Source organism: Tachysurus vachellii, chromosome 1, assembly GCF_030014155.1.
Source record: "Tachysurus vachellii isolate PV-2020 chromosome 1, HZAU_Pvac_v1, whole genome shotgun sequence".
In the NCBI taxonomy this organism is placed as follows: Eukaryota; Metazoa; Chordata; class Actinopteri; order Siluriformes; family Bagridae; genus Tachysurus; species Tachysurus vachellii.
Genome location: NC_083460.1, coordinates 23,726,769 through 23,748,714, shown reverse-complemented (window position 1 = coordinate 23,748,714; position 21,946 = coordinate 23,726,769). Strand labels below are relative to the sequence as shown.

Here is a 21,946-nt window from a genome sequence, read left to right as displayed (position 1 = left end):
AAACTTATGCTCCACTGCTCAGTTTCACTCCTGACTGCAAAGCACAATCCACCATGTTGGACAACCATCTCCATGTTGTTGGTAATCTTGGCACCTAACCCATACCCAGGCTGATTTAAACACGCAAGCAAATCCGATTACGGGGCCGAACAAAGAAATCTGATTTTGTTGCTTGAAATATGCAGCGTGGGCACTCGGGCTAAATTTAAGAGCCAAATAAGATTTGCTGTGTTATGTGAACAAAGTCTAAATGTCTTCTCTGGTTGGCTTGTGTTTCCCATTCAGACCCACGGCTGAGTGGATACCCACTGATGGAGAGTCCGGTCAACATGACTGCGATTCTGCTCGGCTATCTCTTCTTTGTACTGTACGCAGGCCCTCGGTTAATGGCCAACCGCAAACCCTTCGATCTGAAAGGCCCGATGATTTTCTACAACTTTTGTTTGGTTTTTCTGTCTATCTTCATTGTATATGAGGTGAGACAAAGCGCTTGACCACTGCATCCACAAGCTGATACTCTTTTTAATCCTACTGCAGTCAAACAGTTAATGCTAAATAAATGGCGGAATAGTTTGACACGACAAACTCGGTTTTAGCTTTCTGAAGAAAATCGAACTAGTCATATTTTACTGTTTTATACCATAAGGGTTATAATTTGTTTTAATCAATGCAGTCTAAAATATTTCCGTTTGTGTTGCGTGACGTTTACCCAGGGCTTTGCGTCATCAAAATGCAAATGCGAGATGTTTACTACGTTTTAGTTTCCTTTTCAAATGAAGCGTTACTACTGCACATTGCTGTTATAAGCTTACTAAAGCTTTTCTCCTTTTCCTTTGTTGTGCAATGGCTAACCGAATAGCACTGAAGTAGCTGAAATGACCATACGTTTACTTCCTCTCACTCTCACTCTCCCTCATTTTCAGTAATTGCTTTATCCTGAGCAACATCGCAGTGGATCCTGTAACACTGGGCCCAAGATGGGAATACAGTCTAGATGGGACACCAGTCCGTATATTTACTCATACAAATCTAGGGCCGCTTTATTTTAACCAAAGGCACCTGTGCCATGTTTTTAGGAAGCAGGATTAAACTGTTTATAATTAAAAGTTAATTTCTGCGCCTTTCAGATATGCTAGCTTGTATCATAGTCAGGGCAAGATATGACAAAAAGCATTTATTTCCTCACATGGGGTGAAACATGGGGTGAAATATTTTATCACAACAACTGAATGCCAGAATAGTTGAAACGGAATAAGCCTTTTATGTGTCACATATACTTTATAGAACACTGTTCTTTCTTCATGAACTGATAGAAAGCTGGGATCAGAGCACAGATGATGTGATATCCCTGGAGCAGAGAGGGTTAAGGGTCTGGAGCTCGGTGGTGATGGGATTTTACAGCTAAGGTTACTAAGGGTTTGGGTTTCTGATCAGAAGTAACACACGAGCAAGACTCTAACATCGTCCCGGGGAGTTTTTCTTTGCCACGGTCAACTCCTTCCTTTTCTTTTTCTCCTCCTTCTTCTTCTTCTTCTTCTTCTTCTTCTCCTCCTCAACTCAACTATACTGGCACTGTTTTGGTTGTTAATGTTACCAAACAATTCAGCAGTACAGTCACATTCTCTTTCACCTACAAAGCATTAGCATTTTTTTTTGTATTTCTTAGTCAAATTTTCTGATTAGGATGAATAATATTTATTATTATTATTATTATTATTATTATTATTTAGGTTTGTTGTTAAATTTTTTGTAATCTTTGTTTTTTTTCTAAGCACTGATCATTACACCTATAAACATCTGGAACATCCCACCTGGTCAGAATGCTCACATGACACAATGTAAAAAAAAAAAAAAAAAAAAAGAAATATTTGTGATTTGATAAAATGCTTATTTGCATTTTAGAGGCCACTGAGATAAACCCTGCAGCTCTGCTTACAGCCTTTTTCAAACACAAGCATCCTGAAAAATTATTTTTCTTTTTTGTTTTTTTAATTCATTCTTCTCCTTTCTTCTTCCAGTTCTTAATGTCAGGATGGGCTACAGGATATACGTGGAGATGTGACCTGTGTGATTATTCCGACAGCCCCCAAGGACTTAGGGTAAGATCTGGTGTCTGTAATCAAATCTGGAATTTTTCCCCAGAAATAAAAGATCCAGCAAGGATCTTGGTTATATAATGTATTGTATTAAGAAACTTTTTTTTATTTTTTAATCTGTAGATGGTCCGAGTGGCCTGGCTGTTCCTCTTCTCAAAGTTCATTGAACTCTTAGATACGGTAGGCTCTCTGTTTTCCACTTCCACTTTAAATACATCCAGTATTTCAATACAGTTTGTTTTTTAATTCACTCTACTGTCATTTGTCTAGGTGTTTTTTGTACTACGTAAGAAACACAGTCAGATTACGTTCCTCCACATCTTCCACCATTCTTTCATGCCCTGGACCTGGTGGTGGGGCGTCAGCGTCGCTCCTGGTGAGTCCTTCAGCACTGTACAGTTTAGCTATTTATTATGATATTTAATCTTTATTTTTATCTTAAACTCAGTAACCGTACCAGTGACCACCTTCTGAATATCTGTGCAGGTGGAATGGGCTCATTTCATGCCATGGTCAACTCGGTGGTCCATGTGATCATGTACTTCTACTACGGCCTCTCTGCTGCAGGACCTCGCTTCCAGAAGTACCTCTGGTGGAAGAAATATATGACCGCCATCCAGCTGGTAAATTTATACTTTAAGGCTCCGCTTTGACATACGAAGTTTAAGAATGTAACGCTCACATATACGGTGACTTTATATACAAGTCTCCAGCTTGCAGTACTAAAAAGACATCAGTAGACGTTTCTACTCTACTTCTGGTTGCCATGGTAATAACGTTTATCAGTGGGTTAAGCAACTAGCATTCCAAGTCAGGCGTTTGTGTATAAAATTCTGCAGCGTGTGCTCTACTCTCTTCACTCCTATTGGTCGCTCCATATTTGCATAAAATTCTAATTTTCTCAACATTGTCGCATCAATGGATATGCCAGTGTTCACAGTTGCTCACAAAGTTCACAGAGGCCTTGTTGAAAATGAATGATCTCTGGAATGATCTTGCGTGTGTGTGTACACAAGGTTTTTTTTGTATTTAACAATATAGATGGTGGGGGGCACGGTGGCTTAGTGGTTAGCACGTTCGCCTCACACCTCCAGGGTCGGGGTTCGATTCCCGCCTCCACCTTGTGTGTGTGGAGTTTGCATGTTCTCCTCCTCCGGGTACTCCGGTTTCCTCCCCCGGTCCAAAGACATGCATGGTAGGTTGATTGGCATCTCTGGAAAATTGTCCCTAGTGTGTGATTGCGTGAGTGAATGAGAGTGTGTGTGTGCCCTGTGATGGGTTGGCACTCCGTCCAGGGTGTATCCTGCCTTGATGCCCGATGACGCCTGAGATAGGCACAGGCTCCCCATGACCCGAGGTACTTCGGATAAGCGGTAGAAGATAAATGAATGAATGAATGAATATAGATGGTTTTGTGCTCTCATGAAAAATGTGACTATTATAAAAGAAAAGTGCTAGCTGGCTGTATTTACCAAAACGACAGTAGCCACTTTTGAATCAAGCACACAGTACTGTATGTGTCAGATTCAACGTATCATAAAGCTACACATTTACAAACAGGTTTGACTCCGTACACTCTTACAAATAAACAACACACGTATTTCACACGATCCATGATGTCCAGGATTCGGTTGTCATCATGCTAATGGCACTCACCACCGCCTGTCTACTGGAGGTTGAGTTGCCAAACTGAATAAACCTCTGGATATTGCTGCAATATTAAGAAAACCATCTCATTCCAGTTTAAATTGTATCTAGTGTAGTTTAGTTCTAAATATGTTGCTTAATCTAAAAATAAAACGTAATCTGATCGGACCAAGAATTACAACTTGGAGGACACCAAGTAGAAAGCACTTCTTGTCAAGCTCATTGTTTTAGTTTTTGTTAATTAATGTTGTAGAAACATGTGCTCGGTCCAGATGTATGTCTTTATATACATGTTCTTCGCTTTGTTCCAAGATGATGCAAAGGTTTGATTGTGTGTAAAAATACTCTCAAGTGAAGTGAATTAAAAAAAAACAATGCTCAGTCTGCATCTTAATCAGCTCCCTAGTTCACTAAGCAGTTCACTGATTGGGAAGTTGGCCATTTTCCATGCTCAATGTGTTCCCTTACTGGAAATGATGTCATATATTCCGAAGCTTCGTAGATCAGAAAATGGTGGAAGAACATTCAGCTAACTTTGTCTACAGGTGGTGATCATCATTGTGGTTCTCAAATGATTTTTTATTTTTATTTGATGGACTGTATATGGTTCATTTGATTCTTAGAACTTTTAAACATTTAATGATTAAAAAAGTACCCTGACTGAAGCCTGTGTGATTAAACTAATGCATTTACTTAAATTCAAAAAATGTACATATTTGATATGTTTGGGTTTGTAGAAAGGTAACTGCCAAATAATTTATTGAGAGGACATTTTGTCATTAGTGTCTCAGTGAGGGAGTGTAGTGAACCAGATGTAGGGAGCTAGAGTGCTGATTGAGACGTGGCCTCAGTCTCCGTTCGTTACGTTTAATTGTTTTGACCACGTTCTGCCTTTTTCCAGGTGCAGTTTGTGCTGGTGTCCCTTCATGCTACACAGTATTACTTCATGTCTAGCTGTGATTACCAAGTGCCTATTGTCATCCACCTTATCTGGATGTACGGCACCTTCTTCTTCATCCTCTTCTCCAACTTCTGGTACCAGGCCTACGTCAAGGGCAAGAGGCTGCCCAAGAGCAATGAACAGCCGATTAAGAAAGGCAAGGCCGGCACTGCAACTCTGTCCAACGGAGCCACGACCGTCTCTCTTGTGGCTAACAGCAACGGCGTACATCATAAGAACGGCCTGGCCAATGGGAAGAAGCACTATGAGAACGGAAGCACTCACAACGGAAAGATGAAGAAAGCCTAACAGCCGAGAGAAGAACGTCCAAAACGTATGACCACGAGTGCCTGCATAAGATGCCATGGATTCCAAAGAGTGTTTTGGGACAGTTTTTCCCCTCAGCCTGATATTTTGTAGTTTTAAGATGCACAAATACATGGGGAGATGATTGAGTCTGGGATCCCTGTTTGTATTTTTTTTTTTTGTTATTAATTTTAATTGTTAATCTATAGAGAATAAATAATGAGCACATTATATGAAGAGAAGAGATAATTTAATGACTGTCTGTGTTCTTCACTGATGGTGCTCACATTGTCATGAGTGAATGCACTCCTCCTTCACTCCATTCCTCTCTTCCCTTCCATTCCTTTCCCTTCCTCCCTTCTTTCCTCAGACTCTCCAGTGACCAACAGCACTGTACATTTCTCTTAAGACAACTTGAGCTCCAGATGTAAATACTTTAGGTTTACTGTCAGTACTAATGGGATTGATAGGGCGCTAAATTTTTGTTACTGAAGTATAATGACTTAAAAACATGAAAATAAATATCATTTTAAAATGGTGTTTCAGGATTCTTCTTTTTTATTATTATTATTATTATTATTATTATTATTATTTTGCATAACATCTTACAAGACTTTCTTTACATGTCCTCAAACATTATGTACATATTTTCACAATTAATTTGACACGGTGTTGAAGGGTAGCGTTAGTTGCACTTGTTAAGAGCAGACCGAGCTGGTATGGTATAATGGCTGGTGCTTTCAAATTAGTTGGTTGAGAAACATCTCATTGTTTCAGAGTGTCACCACCGCATGCTTTCAGATGCTTCAGTAATCTCAGTTATGCTAAACATGTAGGATGACAACAAGATCTCCATTCTCTTCTCATTCACTGAAAGGATCCGTGGAGACTCGGGCACGTGGCTGATATTTCAACAAACAGGTCTGTGTGTGTGAGAGAAAGTGAGAGTGTGTGTGAGACGGAGTACGAGTTAGAAAGTGTGTGCATTTATGAGATTAGTGAGAGTGTGTAAAGAGTATGGAGTGTATAGAGAGTATGAGATCGATAGTGTATGTGAGACAGAGTATGTGTATGTATGAATGTGTGTGTGTGTGAAGGGGAGCGTGTAGGGGAGAGAGTGTGCGTGCATGTGTGTGTGAAACGGCGAGTAAAGAGAGTTGATAGTGTGTGTGAGCGAGAGTGTGCATGTATATGAGACTGAGTGTAGAGAGTGTGTGTGAGAAAAAGTGTGTGAGTGGAGGTAATAGAGGGTGTATGAGATGGATAGTGTGTGTGAGAGAGAGAACGTGTATGAGACAGTAGAGAGAGAGTGAGTGTGTGTGAGAGAGTGGAGGTGACAGAGAGAGGGTGTGTGAGCGAGAGAGAAGGAAAGAGAGATTGTGTATATGAGACAGTGGAGAAAGTGTGAGTGTGTGAGACAGACAGGGTGTATGAGGGATAGTGTGTGTGAGCGAGAGAAGGAATGTGTATGAGACAGTGTAGATACAGTGAGTGTGTACAGTATGTGAGACAGAGAAGGTGTATAAGGGATAGTGTGTGAGCGAGAGTGTGAGTGTGTCTGTGACAGAGAAAGAATGTGTTTGGGAGAGAAACAGACAGAGATTGATAGTAAGATTGAGAGAGAGAGCAAAAGACGGAAACGGTTGACGGTACATTCAGTGGAAGAGAAAAGTCTACAGAATGGCTGTAAAAGAGTTCCTCTATGGCTCTTCGTACATTCAGTGTTCCAGTGCAGGACAATGTAGGACAAAGGTCACCACCTGGGAGGAAGTGAAACCTGTTGTTTGTATAGCTGTGGGAGATAATGGAATTTATACGGTGACGCACTGAAGGAAGGAATCTGTATATCTGCAAATTAGTATCTGGATCACCAAAAGAGATATATAGTAAAATATTTCTACTGTACTTTGATCTAAGGAAGACTGAAAGCAAAAGGAAGTCATGCGAATGAATTCTATCCATTCAGTGAAAGTGGTTGTGTTTCCTCTGATCATGGACCCCTCCTACACCAAACCCATCCTACAGTCCACTATTCAGAAATCGTATATACTATATATACGATTTCTGACTAGTGGACTGTAGGATGGGTTTGGCATAGGCTGAATCGCATGCTCAGCAACACCATTTTTCTACAAAGCAGCTGCACAGCGACCAGCGGAAATTTTCAACATGGCTCAGTCAGGACCAAATCTATCTGCTTGAGTCTATGGAACCGTTACAAAGAGCTAAATCAGATAAATCTGGGTTATTTTCTACAAACACAGGTCATATACGCGCTGTCATTTATTCTTTCCAGTCTCTGAAAATGTATGTGAAAGGCGGATTAGACTGGGTCTGTGACACAGAGGAGCAGCATGTTGCTTTATGATCTGGATTTTAGAAGGTGACGTCTACGCGATGTCCTCCAGGATGTAAAAAATGAGCTCTAGCTGAAGAGCTGTGTGTCCGTGACGCTGGCACACACTTTGTACAACTGCACTTAGGGACTGGTTCAGACTGTCCTGGTAATGCAGTGGCAGCGGCTGACCATTACTGCCTGCCAGGAACTCCATCTGAAACGAACAAAAAAAAAGACATCAACTAAACATCCAGCTCTCTTGAGATTGAAAGTGTAGCGTGGATGTGAAATATATGTATCAAAAATAATTTTTTTTTCTCCATGTTATGATAGACAGCTAATCTTTAGCTAATATATATATATATATATATATATATATATATATATATATATATATATATATATATATATATATATATATATATATATATATATACACACACACGTATATATATATATATATCTCACTCTCACTCTCACTCATCTTCTACCGCTTATCCGAACTACCTCGGGTGACGGGGAGCCTGTGCCTATCTCAGGCGTCATCGGGCATCAAGGCAGGATACACTCTGGACGGAGTGCCAACCCATCGCAGGGCACACACACACACTCATTCACACACACTAGGGACAATTTTCCAGAGATGCCAATCAACCTACCATGCATGTCTTTGGACCGGGGGAGGAAACCGGAGTACCCGGAGGAAACCCCAGAGGCACGGGGAGAACATGCAAACTCCACACACACAAGGCGGAGGCGGGAATCGAACCCCGACCCTGGAGGTGTGAGGCGAACGTGGTAACCACTAAGCCACCGTGCCCCCATATATTATATATATATACACGTATATATACACACATATATATATTTGTGTTACGTATTGTATATGTAATTGTATATACGGCTTGAGATCTTATTTACTGAGTCGCTGAATTATTCTATACTCTTTATCTGTTCCAATACACCACATTTGCTTACTGAAAAAATAAATGATCTTGTGTCAAAAGGTGGCAAATTTATATCAAGATGTAAATATCAGAGATTCAGAGCTGTCATCTGATTCATTTTTTCATTTGTTAATTCAGTGCAAAAGGCAGAACTGATATTAGTAGAAGAGCTCACGATGGACTGCAGCTAACGGAGAATTATTATTATTTCTTTTTTTATAAAATCATTTACAAATGCATTAATAATGTCAAATATTTACACACAACTTTACGGCAAGGCTGACAACTGAGGGCCAGTATGATGATTTATACAGCGATTGACAGATGCTCCATATAAACATGTCTAATTGTTGACATGAAGAAGATTTCAGTAAGGAGATGTTTATGTAGTATGTGTTAAATGAGTCTCCAGTGTCAGAGATTTAAATATAGAAGAAAACTTTTTTTGCATTGTGGGCTTTACAGTCAGGTTTTACACTGGGATGTGCGTTTTGTGTCATAAAGCATCCTACCGCATCGTACCACACATTCATTGACTCAGTTGCTATAACTCAAGCGTCGTGTTTTATTCTCTACATAATATCCATTAAATACATTGATTTTTGCACAGGATGGCTGTGTCATTTATTTTAGCACTTATCTCACCTTCTGTCCATCCAGGGTGACCCGCAGTGCTAATTTGGTCATACCATCCTCTTTTAGCAGGCTCAGAGAATTGCACAGTGCCAAGCAGAACGCTCGTGCCAGTCGCTCCGTCAGACGGTTATGATGGGCGTAACTGTTGGGGCCATTACATGGCTCCTCCCTCTGAAGGAAGAATACCTATGGAGTCAGAAAATGGTCAATCCACCACACTGTAAAACCAATGAGTCAAAAAGAAAAGTACAGTATTTGAATGGTAACAATAGTGTCTGTGTACCTCTGTCCAGCGTATGACCTTCCCACTCGCTCGATACTCTAATCTCTGGTGCGCTTTTATACAAGTGATGGATTCCATAGATTTCCCATCAATAGGACTGATTATGCTGTGAGTCAGATGGATAAAGAGAGGAGTAAATAAAACACCTGGTCTAACACAACAAATGTTTAGAAGTAAACAGCACCGCTGTGGTCATTTAGTTATTTATCAGTTGAAACCTTCATTGTGGTAAAGATACACCGAACTATCCTGTTAAACAAATCCTGTGTCTCACCCCTTATTGAAATGCGGCTCTTCATCCTGCCACCGAATGTGTACGTATTCCTGTCGTTCAGATTGGTGGAGTTTTCCGCAGGTCAAAGTGAAGTCTCTCATGTCTCGAAGAGCTCGCCGTAGCTCCAGCATGGTTTCCATGGTCACTTGGACTAACAATCCATCTGAAAAGATAAAGAGTCAGTCATTGACTGGCAAGAAGAACTCATACTGTTCACACTTACTGCTGTAAATATCTGGACAGTGACCTGCTGCTCGGCCAAACTGATATGAAGTTAAATAATCACTGTGAGTTAGTGTTAGAAAGATGGAGTAAAGACTGAGTCAATAGGGGGCCAAGTAAAGACAAGACCACGTCAAAAGCTAAATCCTTTTTCCTTCTTTACTAATGACTAGGCTGTGTTTTCTAGAAGAAGACAATACTTACCAAATTTTGTGCATGCGGAAAGCAAATACACTACATGAATTACTAGCATTAGAGGAGATTGAAATTTTTCAAAATAAAACCAAAGATTTTGGCGATTTGGGCCGAAACATGACAACAACATCACATCTCTACAACATGCATTCAGCCAAAGCCCTATTGAATTCACATGCATCGAACACGAGACTGGTTATCAAAGTAAGTATGTGCCTTCGCTGCTAGGAGAATCCTGTGCTTGAAGTTTAAACAGTTTTTGTCATTTTCCCACAAAAAGCACAAAATCTAAAATCTCAACCAAGATCATGACCACGTTCAGTGCAAATGTCAATAAGTCTGAGACAAGATTATTAAACACATTTAAGGACATGAGCACAATACACACACGCGCGCGCGCGCACACGCACACACTGATGCACACTTGCACACAAACACACACACGCACAGACACAGATACAAACACAGTTAGTTGGATGGTAAAGAAAGGAAAAAAGTGTATAAAAAATTCACACATATAGTCCTGTAGAGTTTAGTATATTCTAGTATTGTCAAGCTTTAAAATGAACTGTCACTTAAACTCAAACACTTTTATTACCTCAAGCTGTGTGGAAGCTTTATAAAAATGTTTAAAAAAGCCCATCTTGATAGCATCTCATAAAACACAATGTCTCAATTAGAAGCTCATGAACTTACATAAGGCTATACACAAGGCTCTTACAAAAATCGATGGCATTATTAATGATTAAGTCCCAGAAGATATCAGAGCTAGTTTCTTCTGCCAGAAGCTTCAGACCTTGCATTAGATAGAGCTATGAAATCCTAGGGAATGGATTAAAGAAGGAAGTACCAAGATCTCTCCAAAGGTGTTAGCTATTTCTCCGTAGGTGTCACAAACTTTTAAATACAAGATAATTGTGGTGAATAAAAGCATTTTTTGTAGGATTATAGAAAGAATGTTTTGTTTGCTTACTTGAAATCATCATGGACTTTCCTGCATTGTGATTTGTCCAGTAAAATTGATGCTTGTTAAGATTTGTGATTACATTTGTCTGCAAAAACATTTAGGTACATATTTGACCAACAAATAAAAAGTACACAAAAGGGCATTTTGGTTCACAGATAAGTGAAGTAAAAAGCTTGGGATCATTAACTGTTCCAAGCTTTTTAAGTTAATCTTCATCTCATCTGTCTGGCAGACTTTGAAACAAATTGTGCAGACGTATTTTTGTTTTTTGTTTTTTAACAAATTTTCTGATATGGGGCTTAGAAGTGTTTATATTTTCAGTTTAATTCAATTCAATTCAAGTTTATTTGTATAACGCGTTTTACAATTGACATTATCTCAATGCAGCTTTATAGATCATAAACATAAAACAAAAGGTTATTATAAAGAATAATATAAAGATTAATAATATTTGAATATTTTTAGCCACATATGATGTATCTCTGGCCTCTATGATTAAAAATCTTCATCTTCTTTATATCGATTCAAATAGAAAGTGGGTCAGTGTTTCATGAAAGGAAGCACACACTGTTCACTGTTAGTGCTTGTCCTGCACATATACAGTACACATATATATATATATGTGTGTGTGTGTGTGTGTGTGTGTGTGTGTGTGTGTGTACAGACAGACAAATCATTGCTTTTACACTCATGCACGGAACAACCGAGACACATTTGTGATCTACTTCAACAAGACAGCGCTTCAATAAATATATAAACTGCAAACCTTCAACTATGCTGGATTTGGCCAGATATCCTGATGAAGCCTTCAGTGCACCACTGAACACGAAAAAACAGGAGCCTGTAACTTGGAGACAAAAATAATTTCATTTTAATACTTGTCTGATTTAGAAAGCCGAGTAGAACGTTACAATAATGTAGGATTCTTCAGACCGTATTTTTGACGCCCCCTGGTGATCATTAATGCTGTTTGATGATAGAAGTTGAGAGAGCTGCCTAAAGCTACGTTCCCACACACACACACACACACACACACACACACCAGTCGCTGTACTGTAAAATCATAAGTAGGCGTTTCTATTAATAGTTGCCATAGTAATAACGTCTATCAGTTTTCTTACTGCTAAGATGAAACATTCTGGAGAGAGATTTGGCATTTGGATATAAAATTCAGCAGTGTGTGTATATCTGCATCATATCATATGAGATGAAGCAGAAGAAGTGTATGCTCATTTCCACTGATTACCTGTGCTCTACTGCCATTGGTAGTCACTCTGGACATGTCCATATCTAGTCACCACGTGAAGTTGCCAGCTCTCATTGAAAATAAATGATCTCTGTGATCTATGATCACGATTTCGCTCGATGTGCGCATGCAGCATAAGGCATGTTGGTCTGAGTACCTCTTCCTCCGGACCTACTACATCAATCCTGACGCCTTACCCCTGGTTGGAGTCTTGTCACCAAGTGAACACTCTGCTGGGGATTAATCTACATGGAGAGTCAGTGACTCATGGGATTGCTGTGGATGGGTCTTCATCAGCAATCATTTGAAGAATTTCGGAAGGCAGAAATTAGTGTTGAGTCTGTGGTGAACTCGTCAGTAATAGTACTAATTAGTTCACTCAACTACAAACTGTTGTAGGAAGGACATTATTTATATTTATATTATTTCCTGTCCTGTGTCACCCAAATGAGGATGAGGTTCACTTCTGAGTCTGGTTCCTCTCAAGGTTTCTTCCTCATATTGTCGCCGCCGGCTTGCTCATTAGGGATAAATGTTAGAGATAAATATTAACTTATTCTTAACGTATGTAAAGTTGCTTTGAGACAATTTGAATTGCTCAAAGCGCTATACAAATCAATTTAACTGAATTGGTCTAAAGCTAACATAGCTGTTCAACTGGGCTGAGACTGAACACATTAGCATCCCTAGATAGCAACGTCAACGGTAAAAATCTCCATCCTGTGTGAAATACATTCTGTCATTTTGATTTAAACAAAAGACAATATCAGTAGAAATGCTAGAATGTTTATGTTAACTCTGTTTAATATTCAACCCGGTATATTTGAGGGGACCTATTGCTGGCAAGGTTTTGGTCCAGTGATAGAACGGCCACTTCTGGCTCTTTATCCCTATCCTAATATAACACAATTCGACTCTCTTCTAGGGAGACAGTGATGCCCCATACATGGGTCATGAGGGCTGAGTGAAAAGTAGAACAAGAAAATTCTTTAAGCCATACAACATAACCTGCACAGACACCAAATCTCAATCCAGATCTCAAACAGACCTATGGTAGATTTAAAAACTGCATTTTGTTCTACTTAGTATCTACTACCCTGAATAAGCTAGTTCATATAACAGGAGGGTGTAAACTTTTGAACAGGATGAGTGATTTAAATTGTTATTAGTTTCTCTTATGGTAAACTTCTGAAGGGCAGAAGTTTTTATCTTTAAAAAAAGATAATATTTTACATCAGGGGTGTCTAATCTTAGCCACAATGGGCCGGTGAGGTTGTAGGTTTACATTTCAACCATGCAGAATCCACACCTGAGTCTACTGAAAGCCAACATGAAACGATTAAACAGGTGGAATCAGGAGTGGCTTCCTCTTTATTGGTATGAAAACCTGCACCAATACCAGCCCTATGAGGATGAGACTGGGCACCGCTGATTTACACTGATCATCAAATTCTCCACCTTAAAGTATGTCTCTTTCAACTCAAGTGAAGTGCACTTAATATTCACCACCGGAGCTTTCTCTACTGCTGCCACACCCTTAATCCGGACCAACTGAAGGTTTCCTCAGAACTGCAGTTCAAGTCCATTAAATGGATGTTAAAGGTAAACTAAACTCATTTTACCCAGTCACTTTCCAGTGGGCAGGGCTTAATTCCTTACTTTCTCTAAACACCAGTATGAATTTATTTTTCAGAGTGTTCACATGGATGTGTGTGTGTGTGTGTGTGTGTGTGTGTATTTGCTTACTTCTGCGAGGCTGGCTATGGATGCTGATTGCCTGAGTCTGGTACTGTCCATCCGCAGTCTGCACACAGATGAGGTGGGAGTCGGCACGCTCATTAAAGCAAGCGCCCATCGCCAGCAGTTTCTCGTTCGACTTACTCAGCACCTTCAGAAGCTGAGCAAGCAACGAGAGAAGAGACATAACCTGAATTAACAGCATGCCGTCACAGCTGTAAACAATAACTCAGTATGGAATCTTCTGGAAGTAAGTGTTTTACATTATACTCAGTAAGACTCTTAGGTCTCATCAGTATATCAGACCGAGACATTTAATTGTCTCAATTCTAAAATATCAGCATTAGAGTAGTTGTTTAATGTTTCTTGTGAAGCCCTAGTGAGCTGCCTTACCTCAGCGTGACGGCTTTTTGGGATTGTGATGCATGTGCTCCGTGCCTCCAAATCAACCATGAGCCCCGTAACTACTGGCAATGTGTAACGGTAAAAGCGGAAGTCCTATGAATTACACGAGAGGAGACGTTAAATATAACGTATCAAGCATTAAAACACAGAGGTAAGACAATATATTATGATGCTGGCGTCTCACCACAAGGAGCCTCATAATGCTGTTGTTGATCTGACCAAACAGTGGCTCTCTGAATCGTACACTGAACAGAGGACAGGGATAGACTGCAGAACAGAAAAGACATCAACAATCAGCAACAGAAAAGTGATTGTGTATGGTGAATTTTAACTAAATATCCATAGGCTGAAAAAAGAACACGTGGTTAGTCGGATTTAAGAAAAAATATCGCTTATATTTTACATGAAAATCTTCACTCAACAAAACTTGATTTCAATGCTTGTAATAAATGTAATGTTAATATAAAACAAGTTTCTTGAATGATGGAGTATAAGATTGATCAATTCATGTAGTATTAACATAAACCAGTTATATAGTGAAATCTCACGGGGTTGTTGGCGCTGATGAGAACTACAGTAAACTATATTTACATTACATGTACGCAAATAAAACATGTATGGTAGAATAGCACAGTGATAACTTATCTGTTGCTAAACACCATTGTTGTGGGTTTGATTATCAGCTGAGGGATGAGCCAATGTTTGATTTTATTCCGGGGTTTAAACTCCATGCAAATCATGTTGGATGTATGCAAACTAATTGTGTAAATGTTGCTCAGTTCAATCATGCTGATCTTTTGCAACTGCTGCTTTCACAGACTTCACAGACACAGTCCATGGTACAATTCTGAGCTATTGAGAAATCCGGTTGTTCTTTCTAGACGTCCCTGCCATGTAGGCCTGTGTCTTCGTTTGGATTCAAACTCATGATCTTCCAGTGATATGGAGCTCAGTTTTAAAATATGTCAATATAGATAATGCTAAAGTTCTTACATCTATACTCAGCTCCCAAACGTAGCATGAGTCGCAGGGGGAAGGCCCTGGCCCAAGGACTCTCAGCCCGAAGAATGAGCAGGCCAAACAGAAAGGGCTGGGGGGGCAGCGGCAGGCCGTCCAACGACTGTAACGTGGGACGCACATAGAGAAAACCAGCATGCTCCTCACTGTCTAGAAAGCCACGTGCAGCCAAAGAATGACTCAGATGATTCAAGAGCTTTCCCGCTGAAAATTCAAATTTAAACAAGAGAATTAAGATCATGTGTATAGATCTGAACGACACTGATTTTGGTAAACAAGACTACAGTAACAAAAAATGTTTAAGCATTTAATGCGTTACCTGTCTGGGCATCCCAGTAGATTTGAATAAAGTGATTGAAGATGTCTGTAGGGAATCGCTTCTCCTCTGGTAAACACTGTAAAAGCACCACCACCTCTGGCTGACCCACTGCATGCATACCTTTAGATGTCACACACCAGCACCTCCGGTTTACATCTGCACAAGTCAACACACACACACACACACACACACACACACACATTTCATTGACATAAACAATTCTATGGCTAATTAACGCTATGCTTCCACTTACTGTAAATCTAACAAAAAAAACAAAAAAAAAAAAAAGTTTTTCTACTGGAGAGCTGCCAAATGTCCCCACACGGTCAAAGTCATGAGATATTCCTATCCATTCCCCCAACTACTTACTTACTTACTTACTTACTTACTTACTTACTTACTTACTCACTCACTCACTCACTCACTCACTCACTCACTCACTCACATAATATGAGATTAATAAACCTATTTCTAGACATTTGTACTCATTTCAAGCTTAAATAGTCTTGTTCTGTTGGAAAAATACTCATTTTAAGCACTTGGTATCTAGAAAGAGACAAAATTCTACAGTATGTTTTAATTCTCATAGTAACTAATAGATCATTTTCACCTACTAAGATGTCTTTTTTTTTTTTTACAGTACAGACTTACAGCTGACGATCTTCACCATGGCCAGAAGGTTGGCGTTGAGGACGAATACCAGAGGCTCGGTTTGACCTTGCTCAAGCTCCTCTAACAACGAAGTTTCTGTTCGCTTTTCCTCCACTGTGTAATCTACAAAACATATTTTCTTGATGCCAAAAGCCTTTTACAGACAGAGTAATCACACAGAATTCAGACTGAGAACACTGAGGAACTGTAAGTGTCAAAAATATGTTTGAATTCTATTTAAGTAGTGTTGTTAGAGAAATCCGCACAGAACATGGACACAGAATAGACCAGCTGGTAACAGCAGGAGTTGTCACTCTATAGGACTGCCTTCTAATAGTTCCTGATATACAATCAACTAACATGACTCCTGACCATCACATACACGGACATGTTAATTCCTCAACAAGTATTAATTTTCATATAATTTTTAAGGTATTTGCTATTTGAAGACATTCATACCTCCTTTAACACCTGTAGAGGTGAGGATAGGGGGAAGCCCTTTATGTGGTAAGGGCTTAGCTGAGCTCCCTTTAGGACTGTTAACCACTTCCTGATGCTCCAAACAAGGAGAGTTTGGCATATCCTAGAGATAAAGAAACAAAAAGGCATACATGTTATACAAGCAGTTTTGCTATGATAGATTAGGCCTATGATTTGCTATGATAGCTTACAGACTGCACTTTCCATTAACAATTCTGCGCTCAAGTCTTCATCGGTGATCAGTTCAACAAAACTTGGCTACATATGTGTACTTTTTGACCATATAGTACACAAAAGGAAATTATTTCAGAATCATACTATTCTGTGTCACACATATTTGGATGAGTTCATTTTTGCGTCTGGTTCCCTCTCAAAATTTCTTCTAAACATCATCTCAGTGAGTTTTTCCTCACTACCATCACCTCCAGCTTGCTCATTAGGAATAAACTGATAAATTTAGGCACTTGAAATTTAAATCCTGAATTTATATATTTCTGTAAATCTGCTTAGTTACAATGTAGACTGTTAAAAGCGCCTTACAAATAAATTTAATGTTATTCATGTTAGCTATTACAACTCGATATTGCATAATAATTGCTCCTTACCAGCCTGTTATGCTCCAGTATCATTTTCAGTTTTTGTATTTTGTCTTTTACCCTGAAGTTTACTTAGTGTAGCCAATCCACCTTTTGGCGTGTTTTTGGGAGAGGTGGGAAGCCAGAGACCTCAGAGGAAATGCATGTGTACATGGGGACAAAAAGTTGTGAAATTGTAAACAATACCTTCTGCACCACCATGATGCCTGCAGCTTCTAAAGTACAGACTATTCATTGGCCCTATGTGGCACACACTCAACTGTACAGCACATAGCTCTATCACAAGTACATACTGTACTGCACACACTGGGTAGACCAGAAATATTTTGCATGGAGGTGGTGGAGTCCATTCTGGCTGTATATCTGGGTTGAAACTCTTCCAATATTTGGTGGAATGCTAGTTAACCTTAGATGAAGTACAGATTTTGGGACCAAGAAGTTTGTAGCTATTGCTGACAACTAAGCTGAACAACTGTGCCAGTGATGAAGTGTTCAAGAAAATCCAACACTTCCAAGTGGTCACTTTTACAGTATAAGTAGTTACAGGGATAGAGTTAAAGTAGGATGTGCACCAAGATATTGTTATCCTTCAACAGCCTGACATTACTATAAAGTCACTACAAGAAGGCATTTTGCTCTTGCTCGCATTGGGTGCTCTTTCAATCCAGTTTCTGGGCTCTTTTGGTGGAACTACTGTACAGTATGTGTTGTGCAGCAACAAATTAATGGAACCAAATTAATGTATATCCCAGTTATCTAAGAGACCAGAATGGATTTTCTCTAGTATAGAGACATGACCTGACTACATCAGCAGAAGAACATTTTGGTTTGTTGATTCATTTTTGATCACTGGTCAGAACTCATAGACATCCCTACACTAAACTGTTATCACTAACACCACCAATTTATTTCCAAAGAAACTTTAACTACATATTCTGTGACATTTGCTGGCAGCAGTGAAATACCCTGACCAAGAAAAATGAGGATTTCTTAATCCAGAGGAGGAACTGTCTCTGTTGCCATAACAGAAGGATGCAAAAGAAAAAGTAGAAGCAAACAAGGTCTTTGAGACAGCCAGAGCTATAAAGCAGGAGATACCATTCTAAGAACTTAGCATCAGGCTGGACCCTGTTTCCCCATGGGTGCTACAAGGCAGCTGTATAATCTATAGTTGGTGAGAACTGGTTATAATGCAAGAGGGCCTCATTGGAGACACCGGGGTGCAGATAACTTGCATTGTAGAGGAGGGAATTCAGAAAGTTCCCCCTTTTGTACCAGAAATGAGCATCTTTAGGAAAGGAGCTTATAATAAAATCACCCACATGAATGTCCCAAAAAAATGCAAGCCCAGGAGATCCCATCCAAGGTAATAATGAAAGAACTGAAGATACAGTTTTTTTGTGGGAAGCAGAGCAGGATATTGAGAAAAATCTGCTGTAGTTCACATGCACATGACAGCAATTACAGGAAAAATCACCCTCCAGGTTGGGATCTCTCCCTACAGGAAAGGAAATGTGCTAGAGGCTTAATGTGTAAATAGAGATTTTAATAAAGCACTAGCTGAAAATCTTCATATCTTCCCCATGATTAAGCCCAAAAAATTTTGCTATAAAAGAGGTCTATAATCCCAACGGATTATAATCAGTCTTGTACTCCTTGTAAGGGATGTTGTGGGCTAATGAGAGATATACGAAATAGAGATCTCTAGAGTTAGATTCTTGGATCTTGTATCTACCTCCAGACATATAAATGTGAGAGAATGCGCCAGAGAAGGAAGACTAAGCAGCCATGTTAGTCATGCAGTACCGCCAATGCCCACAAGTGGGTGACACCAAGAGCCACAGTATCAGAGGCACTGCAGAGAAATCAGCCACTGTGAGAGTACACGGAAACCAGCCACTATCAGAAAGCTGATGATCAGCCCTGCAGTAAAAACAATCTGCACCTTTCATAGAAGCCAATGATTATACCATTGGCTTGGCTTTTTCCTTTAAGAGTCCCAAGGTGTCTGGTCAGTCTTATGAGGGCAAACTAATTGACATCAGAATGATTGACAGCTAAAAACACTCCCTGAATTGCTAGGCCATTATAACCCTCTGATATGAATATGCAGACATTTAATACAATGAGCTAACTAAGTTAAATGCAAAAATGAGCTTACAGTCTGGTCTGCAGATACATGAGCTGCTGCAGGTGCATTTGTCTGCATTGAATCTCTGTGGGTCGGAGTATTGTTGGCACTAGATGTCTCGTTTTTGGATAAAACGCTGTCAGCAAACCATACTTTCTTTTGTTCCTTACGAAGGGTCTCTGTAAGGCAGAAACGGGCAGGGATACACAAGAAGGCTGTTGTTAGATGATATGGATGAATAATAAACAGGATAACAAACTGTACCGTAATAAAGGCAGTTCTATGTATTCAGATACTCACTGTTAATGAGAGTAGCGTGACAGGTGACACAGACCCGACCCTCTTTTCCACCCAGGTGAGTCAATCTGAATCTTAAGTCACAGCAGACCACACAGAACACCTGCAGATAAAAAGAAATATAAAAATATACTATAATAGGTACTGCTGTGCACTGTGCAACCCAGACCAGAAATTCTTGCTCCAAATAACATCTATAGGCCATGCTACAAATCAGCCTGAGTACAGAGTGTCACTTCAAAAGTGGACACGTGCCAGTAATATCTGCTAAAACTGCCAAAATTATGAATCTGCACTTTTTTTTAATCTGAGCAGTCAGTCTACATCCAGTGCGCTGAAGGTTGTTAATTTAAGTACTGCAGTCTATGTCATCAGAATCTTTCTAAGCACAGAGACTCGAAAAATAAACACAGCCTACATTAATTCATCTGATCTGATGCTAAATATAAGACTAGTCACACTACTTTTCATGGGGTAAGGGATTTATGGGAGAATTTTAGTCCATTACCTTCCCGCAGGCTCTGCAGTGGTGCCTCCTCTTTGTAAAGGAGAATCTGGAGCCACATTTCATACACACAGGTGCCTGAGAATCTGGGACCCACTGTGGGGCTGTGGAGCCTAGAGAACTGCAACGCTGCACAAGTAGAGCACCAAGAGAGCCCCTTCTCACTGTAGTGGATCCATTCTCATGAACGTTTATGTTCACACTGCCTCGACGACCTGAATTCGATTCTGATCTGAGCGCAGATGACAGCGTGTTTGCCTCCAGATTTTCAGGTGTAGCTCCATCACTCTGAGTCACTGCTGGAGGTGTGGACGGTGAGGATCCCACAACTGCCTCCTGTTCATCCTGCTCGCCGTCTGCCAGCTCCTTCTCTTCCACAACAGAGTCCTCTTTAAGCCCAGGCATCAGGCAGCTGTCCTCCAGCAGCGCCTCCCTGGAGTCGTTTAGAGTGGTGTACCCCAAGCGCCTCTCACCCCACACCGAGAGTGTGGCGCTCACAGCTTGCCTCATTCTCTCAGCAGAGTTCAGAAAGGCTCGAGAAGCCGCACAGCATTGCTTTAGGGCTGCGTTACGTCACACTGATCTTTGCGTTCAGCTCCAAATCAGCCATGATCTCAGGACGCATCCTACAAGTGACTCATGCGCAGCTTCTTCTGAGCCTGATGGATGTCTCATTGCTGCATTCCCTCCTGTGCAAATGAACACTTTAGCAAATTATGCACAATGGAAAAACAGATTGCTCATCAGCGCCACTACACAATTCATGCAAAAACGGTGTTAGGAAACAGTCTGCTCAATCTGGCAACCCTAATCCAGTTACGCGTCTGCCATGCGGCCCAGAATGTGCTGAGCTAAGCTCTGATTGCTTTATTGGCTCATGAACACAGCAATAATGTGATGTGCAAGATGTAGGAATAGTGGTGGGTGTTTAAATGGCGTGAAAACAATACGTTTTTTATGCACATTCATTTGCGCCCGTAAACCAAGCGCCATAATGCCCACTCTGGAAATAAAAGGCGTGTGTATGATGATGTCAAAGCCGGTAGACTCTTATATATATCCTTCATCATGTCCCCGGCTCATGTTTACCACCCATGCAGTCACTTAACACCACTAAAACAGTCGTACAGCATCAGCTATAATAATAAAGTCCAACACGTATCTTGCCATTTGTTCCAAGTCTAGCTAAAAATCCGTTCGAACGGGTTAGTGCTGCCCTTAAACCGATGCATATCTGTGTTTCTAACCGCGCAGAAATATTACAACATATAACACACACTCATCACCTACTGTCAGTGACTGCGCCAATGCGACAGTCGCATGTCCTGTGTCACTAAAGCGCGCGCCAGTTACGCGTCCGTTTTAATTACCTTTCACGACAGAACAACGCTGACCTTGTTTTTTTTTTGTCTTTCTCCCTCTTCTCTAGTCTTACGACGAATGGTCACTGTGAGATAACACTCAGCACTGACCTGGATCAGTGTAAAACATCCGAGAAAGCGTCAGAAACGAGGTCCATGGCACAGCTGATTTCAGTGATGTTCCTCTGTATGGAAATCGCTGTGCAGTAAATCCCCGATCACAGCGCTCCCAGTCTAAAGCAAGGGTAGCCTCTGATTATACCACCGTCCTCAAGGCAAAGACTCAAACTCGTCCCTTTACTACATTCATTATCCTGATAGTGTGTATCCAATGCAAACTTGGAAAGAAT

General features: G+C 40.3%; 2 protein-coding genes across 3 annotated transcripts in view; one reads left to right on the top strand and one right to left on the bottom strand.

Annotated features, from left to right (window-relative positions):
* Nucleotides 1-5,529, top strand: part of elovl1b (ELOVL fatty acid elongase 1b) — a 14,533-nt gene extending 9,004 nt beyond the window's left edge. The window contains exons 4-9 of the mRNA XM_060878549.1: nucleotides 286-476; nucleotides 2,019-2,099; nucleotides 2,220-2,276; nucleotides 2,367-2,472; nucleotides 2,583-2,719; nucleotides 4,645-5,529. Coding sequence (XP_060734532.1) covers nucleotides 286-476; nucleotides 2,019-2,099; nucleotides 2,220-2,276; nucleotides 2,367-2,472; nucleotides 2,583-2,719; nucleotides 4,645-4,992 — 920 coding nt within the window. The 3' untranslated portion in view covers nucleotides 4,993-5,529. The remainder of the gene's footprint in view (nucleotides 1-285; nucleotides 477-2,018; nucleotides 2,100-2,219; nucleotides 2,277-2,366; nucleotides 2,473-2,582; nucleotides 2,720-4,644) is intronic.
* On the bottom strand, nucleotides 5,525-21,946 carry zfyve9b (zinc finger, FYVE domain containing 9b). Of its 2 annotated transcripts, XM_060878529.1 has the most exons (16): nucleotides 21,708-21,946; nucleotides 20,239-20,924; nucleotides 19,734-19,833; nucleotides 19,464-19,612; nucleotides 16,686-16,809; nucleotides 16,227-16,349; nucleotides 15,576-15,731; nucleotides 15,233-15,460; nucleotides 14,424-14,506; nucleotides 14,228-14,332; nucleotides 13,844-13,994; nucleotides 11,618-11,698; nucleotides 9,468-9,630; nucleotides 9,194-9,299; nucleotides 8,920-9,096; nucleotides 5,525-7,541 (listed from the first exon to the last, which is right to left on the bottom strand). In XM_060878529.1, the coding sequence occupies exons 2-16, from the start codon at nucleotides 20,743-20,745 to the stop codon at nucleotides 7,380-7,382; spliced, it is 2,415 nt and encodes an 804-aa protein (XP_060734512.1). In that variant the 5' UTR covers nucleotides 20,746-20,924; nucleotides 21,708-21,946; the 3' UTR covers nucleotides 5,525-7,379. The 2 variants fall into 2 exon arrangements, with proteins under 2 accessions (XP_060734512.1, XP_060734520.1); XM_060878537.1 differs by lacking the exon at nucleotides 21,708-21,946 and having other exon boundaries at nucleotides 20,239-21,241.

What these genes read in the sequence shown, in the direction of transcription:
- zfyve9b (XM_060878529.1), bottom strand. Translation starts at nt 20,745, where the DNA reads ATGAGGCAAGCTGTGAGCGCCACACTCTCGGTGTGGGGTGAGAGGCGC. An exon ending in CAAAAAGCCGTCACGCTGAG is followed by an intron (nt 13,995 to 14,227) that starts GTAAGGCAGCTC and finishes TTGCTTGCTCAG; the next exon opens with CTTCTGAAGGTGCTGAGTAA. An exon ending in CCATAGCCAGCCTCGCAGAA is followed by an intron (nt 11,699 to 13,843) that starts GTAAGCAAATAC and finishes TTTGTCTCCAAG; the next exon opens with TTACAGGCTCCTGTTTTTTC.